This window comes from Rhodotorula graminis (genome assembly GCF_001329695.1).
Source record: "Rhodotorula graminis WP1 unplaced genomic scaffold RHOBAscaffold_14, whole genome shotgun sequence".
NCBI lineage: Eukaryota > Fungi > Basidiomycota > Microbotryomycetes > Sporidiobolales > Sporidiobolaceae > Rhodotorula > Rhodotorula graminis.
In genome coordinates, this window is record NW_017264941.1 from 327812 (window position 1) to 347008 (window position 19197).

At 68.8% G+C, this 19197-nt stretch overlaps 5 protein-coding genes across 5 annotated transcripts; 1 reads left to right on the forward strand and 4 right to left on the reverse strand.

Moving 5' to 3' along the window:
• Positions 1–3141: 3141 nt before the first annotated feature.
• RHOBADRAFT_48881 (uncharacterized protein) lies at positions 3142–6604 on the forward strand (the record flags this gene model as incomplete). Its single annotated transcript, XM_018415201.1, has 12 exons — positions 3142–3292; positions 3503–4373; positions 4457–4541; positions 4609–4629; positions 4696–4900; positions 4966–5382; positions 5463–5565; positions 5636–5748; positions 5818–5873; positions 5941–6061; positions 6149–6260; positions 6326–6604. 12 exons carry the CDS (start codon positions 3142–3144, stop codon positions 6435–6437), a joined length of 2367 nt encoding a protein of 788 aa, XP_018268642.1. The 3' UTR covers positions 6438–6604.
• A 64-nt stretch (positions 6605–6668) lies between these two features.
• Positions 6669–7662, reverse strand: RHOBADRAFT_55692 (uncharacterized protein; the record flags this gene model as incomplete). The annotated part of the gene is made up of 5 exons (XM_018417970.1): positions 6669–6790; positions 6894–6965; positions 7037–7164; positions 7251–7395; positions 7463–7662. The coding sequence occupies 5 exons, from the start codon at positions 7660–7662 to the stop codon at positions 6721–6723; spliced, it is 615 nt and encodes a 204-aa protein (XP_018268643.1). The 3' UTR covers positions 6669–6720.
• A 325-nt stretch (positions 7663–7987) lies between these two features.
• RHOBADRAFT_17784 (uncharacterized protein) lies at positions 7988–9773 on the reverse strand (the record flags this gene model as incomplete). The annotated part of the gene is made up of 4 exons (XM_018412389.1): positions 7988–8248; positions 8326–9119; positions 9204–9381; positions 9495–9773. The coding sequence occupies 4 exons, from the start codon at positions 9771–9773 to the stop codon at positions 7988–7990; spliced, it is 1512 nt and encodes a 503-aa protein (XP_018268644.1).
• A 571-nt stretch (positions 9774–10344) lies between these two features.
• Positions 10345–12158, reverse strand: RHOBADRAFT_39181 (uncharacterized protein). The gene is made up of 7 exons (XM_018413599.1): positions 12014–12158; positions 11938–11950; positions 11622–11819; positions 11383–11546; positions 11173–11296; positions 10761–11046; positions 10345–10614 (listed from the first exon to the last, which is right to left on the reverse strand). The coding sequence occupies exons 1-7, from the start codon at positions 12129–12131 to the stop codon at positions 10378–10380; spliced, it is 1140 nt and encodes a 379-aa protein (XP_018268645.1). The 5' UTR covers positions 12132–12158; the 3' UTR covers positions 10345–10377.
• Positions 12159–12353: 195 nt separating this feature from the next.
• Positions 12354–19046, reverse strand: RHOBADRAFT_55695 (uncharacterized protein; the record flags this gene model as incomplete). The annotated part of the gene is made up of 12 exons (XM_018417971.1): positions 12354–12738; positions 12809–13025; positions 13092–13190; positions 13261–13584; positions 13655–14418; positions 14491–15537; positions 15610–15917; positions 15998–17922; positions 17995–18300; positions 18382–18645; positions 18715–18854; positions 18923–19046. 12 exons carry the CDS (start codon positions 19044–19046, stop codon positions 12404–12406), a joined length of 5853 nt encoding a protein of 1950 aa, XP_018268646.1. The 3' UTR covers positions 12354–12403.
• Positions 19047–19197: the final 151 nt, after the last annotated feature.

Genomic DNA, 19197 nt, shown 5'->3' on the forward strand with positions numbered 1-19197 from the left:
ACAAGGCGGCGGGACGAAGTGCGTGCGGACTCTCTCTTTCTCTGTCTTTCCACGCCTGTCGCGGCAGCCCTAACGGACGTACTCGATGCAGATCTCTTTTGATCGCCGTCATTCAGCGCTTCGGGCCGACTCGAGCATCGCCGTCGTCATCAGCCGGCTCGACCTCGCACGCCAACCGCCACCGCCGCGCCAGCGTCGCACGCCGAGCGTCATCCTCAAGCGCATCGTCGTCGTCTCGCGGTCCGAGCAGTACAGCGTGCGCGGCCCTCGCGAGCGCCTCTGGCCGAGTCGAGTCGAGCCTCGCGCTCTCGAGCCGGACAGCGCCGCCGACTTTCGACCTCGCGCAAAGCGGCAATGCGACCTTGTTGCACCTCGCCATCCTCCCTCCCTCGACCGACAACGTCTTCCTCCTCGTCGACAAGCGCTCCTCGTCCCGTCGTCCTCGCCCAGCCCTCCCCGTCCACTCGTCGCCAGCAGCTCGACCCTCGCCCCGCTCGCCCTCGTCACCCGTCGAGGCTCCGGTACACCCTCCTCAGCCTCGCGTCGGCCGACTCGACCTCGCCCCTCGACGACGACGACGCCGAGCTCCCCTCGTCGCCTCGCCCACGCGCCGCACCCGCATCGCCCACCCTCGGCGCCGCGAACCCGCCGCGCGATCGACCGCTCCCCCTCCCCCTGTCCCTTCCCCTCGTACTCGAGCCCGAGCCCGAGCCCGACGACGCCGACGCGAGCGCGACGAGCCGCACGCTGCGCACCGCCGTCCCGAGCACGATGCGCTCCCTGCGCGGCGCTCCTCCCGCCTCGCTCTCGCCCTCGCGCCCGCCCGCACCCGCACCCGCGCCCGCACCCGCACCCGCACCGCGCCCGCGAGCCGCAGCGTCGATCTCGGCGGCGCGCCGGGCGCGGAACGCGGCGAGCGACTCGGCGGGCTTGAACGCGAGGCGGTCGGTCGGCGACGAGGACGCGGGCTGGTGAGGCGAGGGCGGCGAGGCGGACGAGGGGCGAGGGGGAGGGACGAGCCCGGGGAGGCGGAAGGTCGAGGTGTGCTGGGCGGCGGCGCCGGCGGCGGTCGGGCGCGAGGCGGCGCCACTCGAGCGCGAGGTGTTGGGACCGGGCTCCTCCCTCTCGCTCCCCGACGCTCCAGCTCCGCCCGGACCCGCACTCGCACCGCCCATCGACACCTCGCCTGCCCGAGCACCCGCATGCGCTCCCGCACCTGCGCCAGCACTCGGCGCCGCGAAATTCCCGACGTGCCGGAAGCGCTCGAGCCGCGCCTGCGTCGCGCCGCCCGACGCCGCACCTGCGCCTGCGCCCGGGCGACGAGGCGGAGCGCTCGGCGGCGACGGGTGCGCGAGCGTGCGACCGGGCAGGGCGGCGGCGACGGTGACGGTGACGGCGGCGGGCGGTGCGAGCGCGGGCTGCGAGACGCGCGGCTTCTTGCGCGGCGGCGGCGTCGAGATGCGGAGGAGCGGCTCGTCGACCTGGTGCGGGTGCGCCGACGGCGGGAGCGTTATCGTCGCGGCGCCTGCGCCGTGACAAGCGGGCGACGGCGCGCTCGGGGCGGCGAGAACGGGCCCAGGGCGGACGGGGCGGACGGCGGTCGGGCGGAGGAGCGGCGCACGGAAGGCGGGAGGGGACGACGAGGGTGACGGCGAGCGCGGCGACGGGCTGTCGGCGCGAATGGCGAGCGGGGAGGACGAGGTCGGCGGTGCGGCGGGAGCGGCTTTGGCAAGCAGGGGCGAGGTCGAGGGCGTGCTCGGTGCGGGCTCCGAGCTCGCTGTGGACAATGACGATGCGGTGAGTGAGTCTGCGCGATTGAGAGAGGACGCGAGGACGCACCGAGAGACGAGAGGCGGTGCGAGTCGCTCGTTGCGGGCGCCGACAGCGCCTGATCGAGCGCATCTTGCGAGTCGGCCTCGTGCGACGGCCCACGACGAGCGACAGGCGACGGGCTCGAAGGCTGGGCGACAGGGAGCTGTCGAGATGCGCGCGAGAGGGCAAGCGGGCGGTCGGGTCGGGAGCTCGTGGGCGGTGGCGCCGTCGCCTTGACGGCCCGAGCTGGTGCGGCGTGTGGCGGCATCGGCTTGTCGACCTTGAGAGGCGGAAGCGAGGTGCTCGACGGGGGCTTGTGCGGTGCAGCCGGCTTGGCGGGCGTCGAGCGAGGTGTCTGCTTGGAGGAGAGGGTCAGTGGGCGCTTGGCAAGGACGACTCGGCGCACGCCCGACTCGGGCGCACCTTGTACTGGCTCGATGCGACTTTGTGCACAGCTGAGCGGCTCGAAGCGGCGGCGGCCTTGTTGGCGCCGGTGCGCTTTGCGAGGGTGAAGGGCGTCTCGACGAACTTGAGGTCGGCGGGCTCGGCAACGAGGCCGATGTCGACCGTGTCGCCTGCCCATGCCCAGTCGGAGCCCTCGTCTGTCGGTGTCGCTGTGCGCTTGGCGCGAGCGGGCGAGGGCGAGGCGGTGGGCGCGAGGTGGACGTCGTGCGAGTCGTCGTCGTCGTCGTCGTCGTCGTCGTCCGAGTCGCGCAGGGAGCGGGACCAGCTGCCCGGGGTAGCGGGGGAGCGATTGGCGGGCATGGTAGACAGGCTTGAGTAGACGAGGAGCGAGAGAGAGCAAGAGAGAGAGAGCGAGGCCCTTGCGCGTGAAAGAGCGTGAGGCGGCGTCGGCACTCGCTCGCAGAGCAGTGGAGACTGGGACAGGATAGCTGAGCTACCGGCTGTGATCAGAGCTCGCCCCACCGCACGCTGCCGCAAGACGAGGTGACGGTGCTCGGGTTGTCGGCGACGTCGCCCGAAGCTTAAGCCTGCTGCTCGGCGCACTCCTGACGCTCAACCACCGCGCCAGAGCTCAGCCCGCCGAGCTCAGAGGCACACCACTTGTGCCGCGCAGCCCGCCCGCCTTCGACCCGAGCGCCTGCTCCACCGCGCGCCGTTCCTCCCCCCACGCCGGCTCATCGCACCTCGCACCTCCCGGGCCTCGCACACCACCGCAAGCACACCGCCAGGAGCACCGCGCACCTTGCAGCATCGCTACCAGCACTGCACACCAACTAGCCGGCCAAGTCGCCCAGCTCGAGCTCCCCTTCGTCTCGCCTCGCCTCGCCAGCCGACGACCTCACCTCCGGCAACCTCGCCGCCAACATGGCGCCCGCCCAGTCCAATCTCGCACGGTCCACAGCCCTCCTCACGAGCATGCAGACCAAAGGCGGCGCCGCCATCGTCGGCACCCTCTTCGCCCTCCTGTACCTCCGCCGCAAGCTCGCCCAGGCCGCCCAGGACGCTCAAGACAAGCGTGCGTCCCTCGCTCCCTCTTTCGTACGAGTCCTCGTTCCGCCCAACTGACGAGCACGAGTCCCACAGGCAACCAGCAGATGCTCACGACGCCCCAGATCGAGATGGCGCAGCGCGACCTGTACAACCCGTGCGTCCCCTTCTCTCGTCCTCTCCCTCGCGCCGCTCCAAGGCGCCACGCTCACATCTCACATCGCCGACAGGCTACCAGGAGGAGCCCGAGAGCTGCTCGTGCCGACCCGTGGGCGCGTGTCCAAGGTCGTCATCCGCCCGACCAAGGCCAGCACGTTTGCCCGCCACCGCCCTCTCTTCCGCAAGCCGCCGCCGACACCCGCATCCTCGTCCGCCTCATCGAGCAAGCCGGCACCAGCACCTGCCGCCGCCGGCGCGTCGGCGCAGCGCGTCGGCGTCAACCGCGAGTTCTTCCGCCAGCTCGGCGCCATTTTGCGCATCATCATCCCGCACGCGACGAGCAAGGAGGTGTGGCTCCTCGGCGCGCACACGACCTTCCTCCTCCTGCGCACCTACCTGAGCCTCCTCGTCGCCCAACTCGACGGCAAGCTCGTCGGCGACCTCGTGTCGGCCAACGGGCGCGGCTTCCTCGAAGGCCTCGCGTACTGGTTCCTCCTCGCCATCCCGTCCGTCTACACCAACGCCATGATCCGCCTCCTCCAGTCCAAGCTCGCCATCTCGTTCCGCACGCGCCTCACGCGCTACGTCCACGACCTGTACCTCGACCGCACCAACACGTTCTACAAGGTCGTCAACCTCGACTCGCGCATCGGCTCGAGCGGCGCCGACCAGTTTGTCACGACCGACGTCAACCGGTTCTGCGAGACGTTGAGCGCGCTGTACTCGAACGTGAGCAAGCCGTCGCTCGACTTGATCCTGTTCAACATCCAGCTCGGGCGCTCGATCGGCGGCCGGGGCTCGGCCCTCCTCCTCGCGTCGTACGCCGCCACCGTGTGGATCCTCCGCAAGGTGACGCCCGCGTTCGGCAAGCTCGCCGCCATCGAGGCCAAGCTCGAGGGCGACTTTCGCGCGGCCCACTCGCGGCTCATCATCAACTCGGAGGAGATCGCGTGCGTCCCTCTTTCCCTTTCCCTCTCCTTCTCGTGTACCCTCGTCATACTCACGGTATCCTTCTCCTGCGCCCTCTCTGCAGGTTCTACGATGGCGCGCCGATCGAGAAGGACATTCTCACGAGGGCCTACTTGCGCCTCATCAAGCACATCAACTCGATCTTCAAGGTGCGTCGGCTTCTCCTCTGCGCCAGCGCCCTGTTTGACAGTCACTTACGAGCTTGAGCGCGCGCAGATCCGCATTCTCTACGGCATGGTACGTCCCGCCAGTCCTCGCTCTCGGACCTCGTCGTTCGCGCACTGACTCTTCCTCCCGCACCAGACCGAGGACTTTGTCATCAAATACCTGTGGTCGGCGAGTGGTTACTGCCTGATCTCGATCCCGGTCTTCTTCCCCAAGGCCAAGAAGCTCGCGCAGGCCGTCACGGCGGGCTCGGACACGTCGACCAAGGTCGACACGGCTTCGTCGGTCGCGCTCGAGGCGGCGAGCCGAGGCGACGGTCTCTCGGTGTCGCAGCGCACGCAGAGTGCGTCCATCCTACTGTCCTTCACGCGCCGAGAGACGAGGATTGACGAGCTCGCCGGCCCACAGACTACATCTCGAACCGCCGCCTCCTCCTGTCGCTCGCCGACGCCGGCGGCCGCCTCATGCTGTCGTGGAAGGACCTGTCCGAGCTCGCCGGCTCGACCTCGCGCGTCTACACGCTCCTGTCGACGCTGCACGACCTGTCGGGCTCGACCTACGCCGCCCTCCCTCGACCGGCCGACCTCGCGCCCGACCAGCCCTTCTACGACCTCGGCTCGCTCAACGGCCTCCTCGTCGACGACGCACCCGCCGCAGAAGGCGTCTCGTTCGACAAGGTGCCGATCGTCGCACCGGCCCCGGGCGTTGCGCACGGCGGCGAAGAGCTCGTCAAGCGCCTGTCGCTCCGAGTCCGGCCGGGCGAGCACCTCCTCATCACGGGCGGCAACGGCTCGGGCAAGACGGCCATCGCGAGGGTGCTGGCAGGTGCGTCCTATTCTCTCTTCTCGATCCAGGGCGCGAGAGGGAGCCGACCTGGACTGACTGACTCTCTCCCCGTGGCCCAGGTCTTTGGCCCGTCTTCGAGGGCGTCGTCGCACGGCCTGCCGACGAGGACATCATGTTCCTCCCGCAGCGACCGTACCTGTCGAACGGCAGCTTGCGCGACCAGTGCGTCCTCTCGTTCCCTTCCTCGCGGTCGACCGAGGTCGAGCCGAACCTGACCTCGCCCGCCTCGCAGGATCATCTACCCGCACTCGTACCCGGATTTCGCCAAGTCGGGCAAGACGGACGCCGACCTGATGGAGATCCTGCGCAAGGTCCACCTGTCGTACCTGCCCGCTCGCGAGGGAGGTGAGCCGGAATCTCCCTCTCTCTCTTCCTCGATGAGCCAGGACATGGACTGAATCTTCCTCGACGCAGGTTACGACGTGCGCAAAGAGTGGAAGGACATCCTCTCGGGCGGCGAGAAGCAGCGGGCGCGCCCTCCCATTTTTCGAGGACCGTGCGCACGAGCCTGACTCTCTCCCTTCTCGGCGCGCACAGATGGGCATGGCTCGCCTCTTCTACCACCTGCCCAAGTACGGCGTGCTCGACGAGTGCACGTCGGCCGTCTCGACCGACGTCGAGGGCTCGATGTACCAGCACGCCAAGGACGTCGGCATCAGTGCGTCCCGACCTCCTCTCTCTCTCCCTCCCTCTCTCCTACGTTTGACTGACCCGGTCTCTCTCTCCTTCTCTCCCTGTGCGACAGCCCTCATCACGATCTCGCACCGCCCGAGCCTGTTCCAGCACCACCTGTACCTGCTGCGCCTCACGGGCGACCACGGCCAGTGGGAGTTCACCAAGATCGGCGAGGCCGACCAGTGCGTCCCTCTCTCTCTCTCCTTGTCGTACGCCTCGACCCCTGACATCGTGTCGGCGTCCGCAGGGACCTGTCGTTCCAGAAGGAGATCGAGTCGCTCAAGAGCAAGCTCGCCGAGGTCGAGTCGTGGAAGGCCCGCCTCACCGACATCGACGATGAGCTGCACTTCAAGGCCTGAGCGACCTTTCTTCGCTGTCGCCGTCGATGTTTTGCCGGCGGTACTCGTTCAGGATCGAGCCCTCGCCGGCTCGTCGTCGCCAGCCTCTCGTCCTCTTTCCACTCCCTTTGTCCAGCCTCTCTTGTACAGCTCGCGTCCTGCATTGTCGTTGCGTCCCTCCCTCTCTCTCTGTGAGCGACCCAAGAAAGGGCGAGAGTCCTCTCATCGTCGGCAAGAAGCGCAAAGTTGAGAGAGGACGGAACACAGGAATGCGAGGTCGTCGTTGCAGAGCTTCCTCTCGACGCTACTTGCGACTCAGGCGCCGATTGAACTTGTCCGGGTGCTGAGCGCGGTACTCGTCGGCGAGGAGCGAGCTGCGTAGGCGTCGCAGGGTCAGCAAAGTCGAGGCCTGAGCGGCTGCTCGTCCGTGCCGCGACGGCTCGCTCTCGCGCGAGAACAAGGAAGCGCTCGACGCACAGCATGATGTCGTCCTGCCAGGCACCTTCCTGCCAGAGCACCTGCCTGCGTCGCCCCTCGACGACGAAGCCGCTGCGCGAGAGAGAGGACGAGTGAGCTTGCGACTCGAGGACGGAACGGATCAAAGAGAGAAGGGGACGCACTGCTTCTCGTACACTCGTCGAGCCGCAAAGTTCCACTCGAAGACCTGGCATTCCAAGCGGTGCAGGCCATAGCTGACGAACGCCATCTCGAGGAGCCAGCCGACCGCCTCGGTCGCGTACCCTTTGCCCTGTCGTGCGCCGTAGAACGTGAGCTTCACGTCGACGAGCGACTCAGTCGACAAAAGGAGAGAAGATGAGAGAGCGAGAGACGTACGCTGTGCTTGGCGCTGAAGAAGAGGCCGAAGCTGGCGTTGCGGTGGACGCCGCCGAAATCGCCAACGTGCGCGAGGCAGAGCCAGCCGACGGGCTCTCCTGCTCGTGTCGGCTCCTCTGCCGACAGGGGCAGGCACGCGAGGACTCTGCGAGGAGCATGCGCGTCGTCAGGGCCGGTCGACGACGAGAAGTGAGGAGGGGGACCGTGCGCACGCGAGACCGGGCGAAGGGCCCTCGCTCGCCTTCTTGAAGTCGTCGAGCTCCTTCTTGTTGAGCGGCTTGCACGTTTGAGGGATGGCACCGAGCAGCACAGTCGGATCGCGCAAGAACTCGGCAAAGACGGCCTCGTCCTCGGGGAAGGTCGGTGCGCGGTAGACGAGGCGGTCCGAGGTGAAGCCGGTTGGGCGCAGCATGTCGAGAGGAGCAGAAAAGAGAGAGCCAGTAACTTAGCTGCTACTTCGGCGACTCACAAACAGCGGAGGCTCGGCGAGTCAGGGCTTCGGTCGAGTCGGATTCGGTATCGAGAACACCGCGAGGTCCAAACGCGTCCAAGGGTGCCGAGGGTCGGCGCGCTCGCAGATCTCTCTCGAGAGATAACGCGTTCGCCATGGTTGCGCTTCTGCTGCATTACGGTGGTAGGGGCGGGCTCGTCTACAAAACAGAATAAAACGAAAAAGCCTGCGACCCCTCCTCCGCTCGACCGCGACGCCGACGAACGACCCTCCGCCGCGCCCCGCTCTACTCCTTGTGCTCCTGCATGAACTCCTCGTGGAACTTCTTGAGCCGGCGGACGTAGTCCTCGGTGCCGGGCGCGAGGAAGGTCGTGCGGAAGTGCCACGTGCCGGGCTGCTGGCCGAAGCCTGAGCCGGGCACGACGCAGATGCCGGTCGCCTCGAGGAGGCGCAGCGAGTAGAAGGCGTCGGGCGACTGGCCGGCGGCCTTGGCGGCGGCGATGGCCTTGGGCGGGAGCGAGATGGTCGGGAAGAGGTACATGGCGCCCTGCACGTCGGAAAACGAGGGTCAGGGCTCGAGCTGAGAGAAACAGAGAGAGAGAGAGAGAGAGAGAGACGACGCACCTCGGCCTCGTTACAGCTGACGCCCTCGAGCTCGCGGAACGCCTCGACGAGAACCTCGCTGCGGTGCTTGAGCGTGCGGGCGATGCCGTCCTTCTCCTCGCGCCACTGGGCGTACGACGGGTCACCCTCTTGCGGCGGGGCGACGAGCACATCGACACCGATCTGGCCACCGAGCGACGGGCACAGCTGGATCGACGCGAGCTTGTAGACCTGCTCCTCGGCCTCGGGCGAGAAGTTGCAGATCTCGAAGTAGCCGCCGCGACGGCCGCACTCGCCCGTCTGGCCCTTCGAGATCGAGTGGAACGACACGAGCTCGACGTTGTCGGCGTAGGGGGCGCCCATCCCCTTGAGGACCTTCTTGAACGACGTGAACGGCCGGTTCGGGTGGTAGATGTTGTCCTGGTACACCTCGTCGGCCATGAGGACGAGGCCGTGCTCGTAGCAGACGCGCACGATGTCCTCCATGTTCTCGAGCGACAGGCAGTTGCCGGTCGGGTTGCCCGGGTTGATGACGACCATGGCCTTGACGTTGGTGCCCTCGTGCCGCGCCTTGTCGATGTTCTTCTCGACGTCGGCGATGTCGAGGCCCCACTCGGCCGACTCGTTGAGGAAGTAGGGCACTGGTCGTGCGGCGTTGAGGGCGAGGGCGGCGGTGTAGAGCGGGTACTGGGGGATCGGGATGAGGACGCCGTCGAGCGGGCTCGAGATGAGGAGCTGGAGCAGGTTGGACACGCCGGCCGATGCGCCCGCCGTCAGGTAGATCTTGCTCGGGTCGGCGGCGTGGCCGTCGCGGTCTGCGGGAAGTGGGCCGTACGGCAAGGATGAGCTCGACTGCCGCCGGGCGAGAGAGCGAGGATGCGGGCGAGCGAGGGACGCACCGGCGATGAAGTTGGCAACGCGCTTGCGGATCGAGGGCACGCCCATCGAGTGCGAGTAGGCGCCCGTGCTGCCGATCTCCTCGAGCAGGCTCCGTGCGCGCTCGAGAGCGTCGCTCGGGAAGATGTCTTTGGACAGGGGGTGGCTGATGAGGTCCGGGTACTCGGTGAGGGCCGAGATCTGCGCGCGTGCGGGGGTGCGCAAAGAGTCAGTACGGCGTCCTGAGAGGGCGCAGTTGACTCGAGCCGAGAGTCAAAGGGCGAGGGGGAGAGAGAGAGGGGAGAGGAGCTCACCTGGCGCAGGAACGTGAGGGGCTTCTGGTCGAGCTGTTGCGGGTTGCCGATGTTGCACGACACGATCTCTTCAAAAGGCAGGCCGGCGTCCTTGCCCTTACTCTCGAGCTTCTCGCGCAGCTCCTCGGCGCGGAGCGGGATGGCGCCTCGGACGGCGTACTGCGCCTCGAGGACGCTCTTGTTGATGGTGGCGGGCGTCAGGACGCGGTAGTTGGGGTCGCGGGCCTCGCGCGACGTGTGGTAGCGCGCGCTGGTGAACAGGGCCGAGGTGTAGCTCATGGTGGGCGAGGGCGAGGTCGAGGTGCGGACGAGGCGGACGGTCGACGCGAGCCGGCTCGTGGTGGATCGCCGGGCTGCAGGTGCGAGCAGCATCGTGGGCGACGCGATGCGCAGTCGGCGGCGGGTGGCGAGGCGGGAGGGCGAGAGGCGGACGCGAGTGGAGGAGGAGGACGAGGTCGGGCAAGAGTCAGCGCGCGCTCACAGCCGCACCCGCTCCGCGGACTGTCCGCTCTGACGGCGGACGGACCAGGGCCGAGCTCGTACGTACAGGAGAGCTGCAGACAGGTGAATAGGCGCGTGCGCTGAGGTGGTTGCGCGGGCTTGGGCGGTGCTTTCGACAGGGAGGCGGGAGAGAGGTGGAGCCGAACCGACATCAGCGTCGAGCGGGCGGCGCACTTGCCGATACCGCGGCCCGCACCCATCGACGCGCGCGGGGCACTCGCATCCTCGAGTTGGCAGCTCTCCCTCGACCGATCCTCTCTTTGCTCGTTCAGTCGCAAACGCTCGCTTTTCCAAACCGGCTCTCGTCGAATGAAGCTCGCTCGGACCCTTCTCGCCGTCCCTCGGACTGGACCTTCTCAAACTCGCGTTGCCGCTCAGTCTGCTACAGCGACGCCGGCTGAACCGCCTCCCTCTCGAGGTCGACGAGGATCTTGACCTGGGTCGGGTCCTGCCGCAGCACCTCGAGGCCCTTGTCAAACACCTCGCTCAGGGCGATCCGGCACGTGATGAGGTCGTCGACCTTGATGCGCCCGCTCGACAGCGCCGCGAGCACTTGGCGCATGTCCTCGGCGTTGAAGCAGCACGACGACGTCAGGGTGCGCTCCTTGGTCATGAGGGCCTGCAGGTGACGCGGAGAGAGAGAGAGAGAGCGGGACGAGGGAGGGAGGAAGGGGACGAGGGAAAGGCGGTCAGTGCGGCTCTTGGCTCGCTGCTCGAGGATCGAGCGGGAGGAAGGAAGAGAGAGAGAGAGGACGAGCGACACACCCACATGTCGACCGTCGGCCGCTTGGCCTTGTCGAACAGGGCGACCATGACGATCCTCCCCTTCCTCCTCGTCGACTCAATCGCCGCGTCGACCGTGCGCTGCGTCCCAGCGCAGTCGATGGCGACGTCGACACCTTGCCCTCCTGTCGCCTCGCGAACCCGTGCGAGGGCGTCGTCGGTCGTCGGGTCGAACACGGCGGTCGCGCCGCATTGCGAGGCGATGGCCCGCCGGCTGGCGGACGGCTCGGACACGTAGACGGCCGATGCACCTTGCGCAAAGAGGACCCTGCGCGCAAATGATCAAGAGATAGTCAGGCTCGTGCTCTTATGCGAGGAGAAGCTCGCGAGAGCTGCTGGTCGCTCTCGCGGCTGGGGGGAAGGGGGGCGTCGAGGGGCTCGAGCTGCGACTCACCGCGTGACGAGGGCACCGATGGGGCCGCAGCCGATGACGAAGGCCGACTCGCCCATCTTGAAGCCCGAGACGGCGACGGCGTGCCACGCGACCGAGAGCGGCTCGGCGAGTGCGGCGATGTCGACTGCGCGCACGGACCAGGGGCGTGAGTCGCCTCGTTCGACAAGGCGCCGCTCCTTTTGAGAGAAAGAGGGCATTCGGGGAACGCACGAGGAACATTATCTGGCACGACGTGCACGTTGCTGCTGGCGACGTTGACGAACGGCGCGAGCCCTCCTGGTCGCGCGTAGCCGTACAAGCCGATGGCGAGGTCGCACAGCGGGGTGTCGCCCGCTTTACAGGCGTCGCACTGTCGACAAGAGATGACGGGCTCGCTGCGCACGAGAAAGAGTGGTCAGCAGGTGCGCCCGACGCAATCGAGGGAGGGGGGAGAGGTGGCGGGGACGCACATGCAGACGCGTGAACCGACTCTGAGAGTCCTCCGCCCCTCGGTTCCCTCTCCATCCTCCTCAACGCCCTCTCCAAGCTCCTCAACCACGCCCGAGAACTCGTGGCCCAAAGTTTCGGGCAAGGTGCCGCCCGTGAGCGGGTGCGGCTGGCCGACAGGACAGCAGGTCAACGGCCCTTCGAAGACCTCGTGGAGGTCACTGTGTAGGGGGAGAGAGTACTCATCAGCTCGAGGACTGTGGCCAGACGGCGGGGCGAGAGGATTTGGCGACGAGAGCCTGAATGTGGGGAGGCCGGCGGCGAGGAGCGAGGACTCACGAGCCGCAGATGCCTGCGCGCGGTACAGCTGTGGGTCAGCTCACTGTCGAGATTGGACCGGAGAGAGTGGACGCACCGCAGAAGGCGACCTTGACCCGCACCTCGCCCGGCTTGAGCTGGGGGAGCGAGACGTCGTCGAGGACGAGCTCGGGCTTGCCGTGGTACCGCATAGCGCGCATGCTGGCCGGTGCCATGGTGTATGAGCAAGGGCAGCTGTGCCGCGTGCGTTGGAGGAGAGCGAGAGAGCACAAAGGCTCGGACAGCATCTCCCGACGCCGGCTGTACGTGGGGGCCAACACACCCCTGGCGAGGGACCACGCTCGCTACTCTCATGGCGGACGCACAGCTTCCGAGAGACGGCCGCCCTGCTCTGCGAGCCTCGGCGCAGAGCTCTGCCAACCGCGTCGAGAATCGCCTGCGAAGAGAAGTCGACGACGACGTTGCAGGCCGCCATTCTCGGCTGCATCTACTCGCACACCGTCCTCAAGACCTCCCTCCTGAGCTCCTCGTCACCGATCTCGAGACCCTTCTGCACCGCGACGCGCCAGAGCTTCCTCTCCTGCTCGCCCTCCCGGATGCCGGCCTCGTTGCGCACGAACGCGAGGAGCATGGTCGTCGCGTAGAGGCGGTGCTGGACGCTGGGAGATGTCGACGAGGCGGACGAGTTGGCGACGCCGGACAGGAGGGTGGTGAGGCGAGCGAGGACGAGGGCGAGGAGGGCCGAGCGGGTCGTCGTCGCGGGAAGACGGCCGGCGATGGTGCGGATCAGGTCGAGTAGGGCAGTCGGGTCGATGACGGCGACTGTAGAGAGAGAGAGAGACGTCAGTGAGAGAACGAGTGCGAGAAGACGAGAGAGGACGCGAGGACGCACCCTCGCCGCCGACCGCGTTCTCGAGAGCTTCGACCGCGTCGGTCACGCCCGTCACCTGCTCAAACGGCACGACCTCGACCATGTTGGCGACGATCTGGACGAGCAGCCTGCGCTCGGCGACGTCGAGCGGGGCTTGCGCGGCGAGCCAACCGAGGAAGCCGTTGCGCGACATGAGCTCGCGCGCCGCGCTCGGCAACGAGGTCGCACGAAGGAGGAACTGCAGGAGGACGTTCGACGTGAGTACCTGTGCGACGTCGAGGCAGGGAGGAAGGGAGGGACGCACCTCGAGGATGAGCTTGCGCAAGGCCGGGTCCTGCCGGCTCGACTGGAACACGGACGCGAGGATCTCGAACACTTGGCGGCGGCGGTAGATCTTCCAGTCCTGCATACGTGACGAGGTTTGGGTTAGTCACGGCCGCTTTGGAGGGCGCAAAGAGAGCGAGGGGGCGCACCTGGGTGCGCACGAGGCCCTCGGTGAGGAACCGGACCATCCACACTCGCTCGTCCCTGGGCGCCGCCGCAAACTCGTCCGCGTTAGACGAGTAGAGCATCGTGTAGAACATGGGCACGTCGCGCGAGTCGACCGTCGAGCGCTGGAGGAGGAAGCGCATGAAGGCCGGGTACAGCGGCGACGCCGGGGCGCCGACGAGCGAGACGCAATGCGCGAGGAAGAGGGCGATCGAGGCGGGAATGGCCTCGCCGACCGACGAGTAGATGCTGAGGCGGACCTGGGTCAAGACGAGGTGAAGCTCGTCCTTCTCGCGGAAGGTGAGCGACTGCGGGCGAGAGAGAGGCGAATCAGTCAGAGGCTCGTCGTTGACAACGGAGAGGTCGAGGAGGACGGACCTGGATCGTCTTGAGGATCATCGCCAGCGTTGCTCGAGCGAGCCCGCGAAGGCCCTCGCTCGACGACGCGAGCGCTGCGACGACCGTGCCGAGGACGCCGCTCTCGAGCAGCGTCGTCCACTCCTGCGGCTTGAGCTCGTCCTCCTCGGCGAGCGCCGCAACGAAGCCGACGATGAACAGCGGGTCGTAGGTGCGCTCGTCGTCGGCCGCCGTGTAGACCGTGCGCGACGAGGCAAAGGCGCGAGCCCAGCTGCGGCGCACGAACGTCTTCTGTGCGGCGCCGAGCGCGCCGACCCGGGTGCCGTCGAGGAGCGCGGTCGAGTCGGTCGACGGGTTCCACGCCTTGAGGGCGGGCGAGATCGACGCGCCGCCGACGAGCTCGACGCGCTGGAAGAGGTCGAGCAGCGCTCGGTCCATGGTCGACAGGGTGCCGTGGTAGAACGGGACGAGGCGGTCGACGACCCGGGCATTTGCGGCGGCCGTCACCGACGAGGTGGCGAGGGCGAGCACGAGAGTGAGGGCCGAGCGAATCGGCTCGACCGACTCGGCCTGCTCGTTGGCAAAGGTGGCGAACCGGGGCGACGCGAAAATCTCGTTGAGGTGGCGGGTGACCTCGTTGTCCTTGAAGCGGTGGTGGCGCGTCAAGGCGGTCGCAAAGTCGACGGCGTACGGGTGCTCGAGGCGGCGAGTCGCAAGGTTGGTGACGAGCGGGTCGAGTGAGTGGCTCTTGAGCGACACGTCGGCGTGCAGGTGCAGGGCGTTGGCTGTGGACGCGGTTCAAGGTCAGGAGGGTACGGAAGAGAAGGTGGACGAGGAGAGGAGAGAGGTCGACGCACTAAGGGCGACCGTCAAGTCCTTGATCTCTTGGCGGTCCTCGTCCGGCTCGGCAAAGCGCCGAACAAGCCCGTCGAGCGTTCCTTCGACGACGTCGACCAGAGTCGGCTTGAGCGACTCGGCCGTCTCGGCCAGGCGGGCGACGAGGGCGACGTCGCGCGCCCGGTACTCGTCGCGCCCGAGCTTGGCGACATGCGCGTCGAGCACGCGCTGCGCCGAGCCGGCGGCGGTGGACGACTCGCCGACGAGGAGCTGCGCTGCACGGACCTGCGCTGCGCCGAGCGCCTCGTGCGACTCGAGCAGCTCGCCGACAAACCGAGCGGCGAGGACCTCGGGGATGCCCGCCGCCGTGCCCTTGGCCTGGGCGGTCTCGACGAGCGCCTCGAGCGGCTTGGCCAGCTCGGCGAGCGTCCCGTCCTCGCGCGAGTCGAGCGCGGCGACGAGGCGGGCCCGGGCGGCGGCCGAACGCGCGACGAGAGCGGCGAGCGTGGCCGCCTGCGGACCCGAGAGCGGGCGCGCCGCGAGGAGCGCGTCGGTCCACTCGACGGCGTGCACCCGCCAGGCTCCGTCACCAGCCGTGCGGCCGTGCGCGAAGGCGGCCTCGGGCCGGAGCGCGTTCGCGCCCTTCTCGAGGACGGCGCCTGCGGGCCCAGCGAGCGCGGGCACGCCTGCGAGCGCGTTGAGGCGCTCGAACTGCGCCGTCCAGAAGCCAGTAAAGGCGGCGGACGGCGGCAGGGCGAGCACCCGCTCGAGTGCGGCGGCGAGGAGGGCCGACGTGGCCGGGTCGAGCTCGGCTTGGGCGAGGTGTGCGAGGAGGGCGTCGAGGAGAGGGAGGGACGAGGTCGTGTCGAAGAAGGGAAGAAGAGGACCGGCGGCAAGGATGCGCGGCGAGAGCGACGAGGTCGAGGCTGCGCCCTTGTGCTTGCGCTTCTTGGTAGGCGAGGCGACCGGCGCGAGGTCTTGCAGGACGAGGCTGCAGAACGGGTCGACGAGCTGCTTGTCGGCCATGCGCGAGGCGTCGAGGACGGCGCCGAGGAGGTCGACCGTGGCTGCACGAGGGAGAAGGAGGAGGTCAGGGTCGTGCTGCACGCGAGCTCGACGTAAAGAGTACGAGGACGCACAACGGCAAACTGGTGCGGGCAGACTTTCCCGAGCGAACACGCCCAGCAGTCCCTCGCTCCCGGCGATGCGCTCGCGCATCTCCTTCTTGGCCGCCAGGTCGCCGCACGAGCGGTACACGTCGCCGATGAAGTCGGCGAGCGCTTGGGACGTCGAGCCGACGAACCGGTGCAGGAGGACCTGGGCTGCGGCGAGGTGAGCCGACCTGGCGACGACGAGGGCGACGAGGGCCCGAGCGATGGCGGGGTTGGCGAGGTCGGCCGTGCGGGCGTGGAGGAACACGAGCGGGATCGGCATGACGGCGATGGTCCTGCACGACCGCGAGTCGAGTCAGTCGAGAGGCACGACGAGTGTAGGCCAGGCTCAGGGAGAGAGGGAAAGGAGACGGACCGCTCGAGCGACTCGTGTTGCCCCTCGAGCGCGACGAACACGTTCGCGCTCCTCGGCGAGAGGCTCGCGACCGCCTCCTCGAGCACCTCGTCGTCCGACACCGCCTCGACCGTCGCCCGCAGGCCCTCGGGCGCGCCCGAGACCGCCTCCTCGCCCGCCGCGACGGCGAGGCACTCTCTCCAGCCCCGCACCGCCGCCTCGACCTCGCCCTTGGCCGCGTGCGGCTCGAGCGCGCTCTCGAGCGCGTCGACGACGGCCCTCGGGCGCGCGAGAGAGCGCTCGCTCGCGACCATCTGCGCGGCGAGCGCGCCGAAGAAGCGCAGGAGGGCCGCTCCTGGCGGCGACGCGGCGTCGCGAGCGGCGAGGTGCGCGAGCGCCGTGCGCATGAGCGGCGACAGCGCGGCATCGCTGCTCGCGTCGGCGGCGGTCGTGGTCGTCGACGCGGCCGTTGGCGCCTGGAGCGGCTTGGTGAGCGTCTCGCGCACGGCCCGCTCGAACGCGTCGAGGACGGCCGCCGCGTGCTCGTCGCCCTCCTCCCTCGGGACGGGCAGCGCGCGCAACCACGTGTCGACCTCGCCGCTCTCCTCGGCGCCCGGGCCGAACAGCGCCGCGCTGCCGAGCTGCCTGCGCAGGATGGCGCCGAGCAGCGTCCGGTTCGACGGGGTCGCCGGGACGCGGTACAGCTCGAACAGGGGCGCGAGCGTCTGCTTGTAGTAGTCGGCGGGACGGGCGAACGCGGCGGCCGACTGGGACGACGACGACGTGTGCGCGGCGGCGAGGCGCAGCGCGTACGCCGACGAGATGGCGCGCAGGCCCTCGGAGCGCGCCGCCGGGTCCTCGTCCTGCTGCTCGGGCGCGGTCGCCTCGGCCGTGGTCGATGCATCAGGCGCGGCGACGGCGACGGCGGCGGCGGCCTGGCCGGCGCGGGCGTACGTCTGCGGGAGCTTGGCAAAGTCGAACTTGAGGGCGGCGACGAGTTGAGGCGCGACGCGGTGGTACAGGAACAGGAGCCGGAGCGCGACGTTGGTGCGCAGGAGGGCGCCCTCGCCGGCGCCGACCGACGCCTTCTTGCTCGCCTTGGCCGACGAGTCGTCCTCCTTGTCCTCGCCGCCGGCGCCGCCTTTGCCCTTGCCCTTGACCTTGGCCTTGCCGCCGCCGCCGCGCTTGGCGGTCTCGGGCTCGGCCGCCGACGCCGCCGCAGCGGTGCGCGTCATGAGGCTCACGACAATGGCCGGGTCGGGCAGGCGCGCGCGCAGCTCGTCGCGGACCCGGCGCGCCGTGACGGCCCAGCGGCCGCCGTCCTGCTCCTCGAGCGTGCGACTCGCGTCGGCGAGTGCGGTGAGGACGGCCGACGCCTTCTGGAGGACGGCGAGGAGGAAGAGCGACGCGAGGAAGCTCACGAGGGGCGTCTCGTGCGCGAGCGCCTTGGTGTACCAGCTCCGGCTGAGCGCCGCGCCGGCCCCGCTCGACGGCGGGAGGATGGCGTCGAGGATGCTCGACGCGGACGGGACTGCCTGGAGGGCCTGGGCGTCGGGCGTCGCGGTCGGCGACAGGGCGAGCGAGTCGGCGACGGGGAGCGCGACGACCTGGGTCGCGAACGTGATGGCGCTCACCCACCGCGACGACAGGCGCGGGTCGAGCGACGAGGGGAACTTGGCCCAGAAGGCGCCGGCGAGGACGGGCGCGGCCGCGAGGATGTCGAGGCCGAGGGCGCGCTGCGTCGGGTCCTCGGTCACCTTGAGGGAGCGCAGGAGGGTCGACAAGACGCGTTGCGGGCCCGACGACCGACCGAGCGGGGACGAGGCGATCTGGTCGGCGAGCCAGGTCTTGAGGAGGCGGAAGAAGCGGTCGATCGACAGGGACGGGTGCGACGCGGACAGGGGCGCGTCGTCCTCCGGCTGAGGGTAGTCGTGCAGCTTGACGAGCTGCAGAGGGGCGTACGATGTCAGGTCACGGGCTCGTTCGCGGTCGGCGAGGGAAGGAGAGCGAGGGCGCACCTCGGTCATGCACGCCTCGTCAAACATGTTGCGCCTCGCCTCGAGCCCGACGCGGCGCTCGACGACAAGCTCTTGCCCGACCGTCTCGAGCACGAGATTGACGACGACCTCGGGGTCCTCGTCGAGGCCCTTGAACGCGCCGGCGAGGAGGCCCTTGGTCTCGAGGACGAGGCCCTTGAGGCGGACGTCGCCGGCCGAGAGGAAGCCGAGGACGAGGAGGACGAGGAGAGTGCGGATGTCGGGCTTGGCGAGCGCGTTGGCGGTCGTCAGGGTGCGCAGGCGCGTCTTGTACAGGCGACTCGTGACCTGCACAGGCGATGGGGGTCAGGGTCTGCGTCGGCGAGGCGACGAGAAGAAGGAGGAAGGCCTCGCTCGCAAGGGACGCACCTTGGGCGACCAGCTGAAGCAGCCAAAGACGCGGCGGGCGAACCTGCCGCCGCCAAAGCCGACGAGGACGTTGCACAGCTTGAGGGACGCGGTCGTGACGTCGTTGCGGCCCGGGTTGAGCGAGCGGTCAAAGTACGGGGCGTACTTTGTCGACAGGAGCGTCTTGACGAGTTCGGGCGAGGGGTTGAACGGGTCGGTCGACGCGAGGCGGACGAGGGACGCGAGGCATGACAGGACGGCCGCGGCGAGCGGCGAGTTGTTGGTCTGCGCGAGATCGAGGAAGCGGACAGTCAGTCGGCGGCCGAGATCTGGTGCGAGAGAGAGTGGGCTCACCTTGTTGGCGAGGTCCCACGAGGCAAAGACGCCCTGGCAAGCCGGGTCGTGCTTGAGGTAGTCGAGGAGGAGGTCGGGCTGAGCTCGCGGTTGGGGCTTTGCGTTGAGGGCGGCGGCGCGGTTGTCGATCTGGGCGAGAGCTGTATCGTAGGTCACGGTCAGGTCCACTCAGGTGCGAGGAGAGAGCGAGAGGGAGAGAGGGACGGACCGGCTTGAAGCTGAGCGGGGTCGTTGGTCTCGAGGGCCTGCTGTACCGAGACGTGCGAGACGAAGGGGGCAGCGGTGAGGTGCTGGCCCTTTGTGGTGCGGGCTTGTGCGCCCGAGTCGGCCATGGCGAGAGTTGGTCGACCTTGAGCTCGAGGTGGGCCGGGGGAGGAGAGCGAGGTGAGGCGGTCGCGGCTGGTTTGGCGAGGCGGGTCGGGTGGCTGCAGTGAGCAGTGAGGTGGTGGCTGTCTAGCTCTGGCGGTAGAGCTGGGCCGTGGT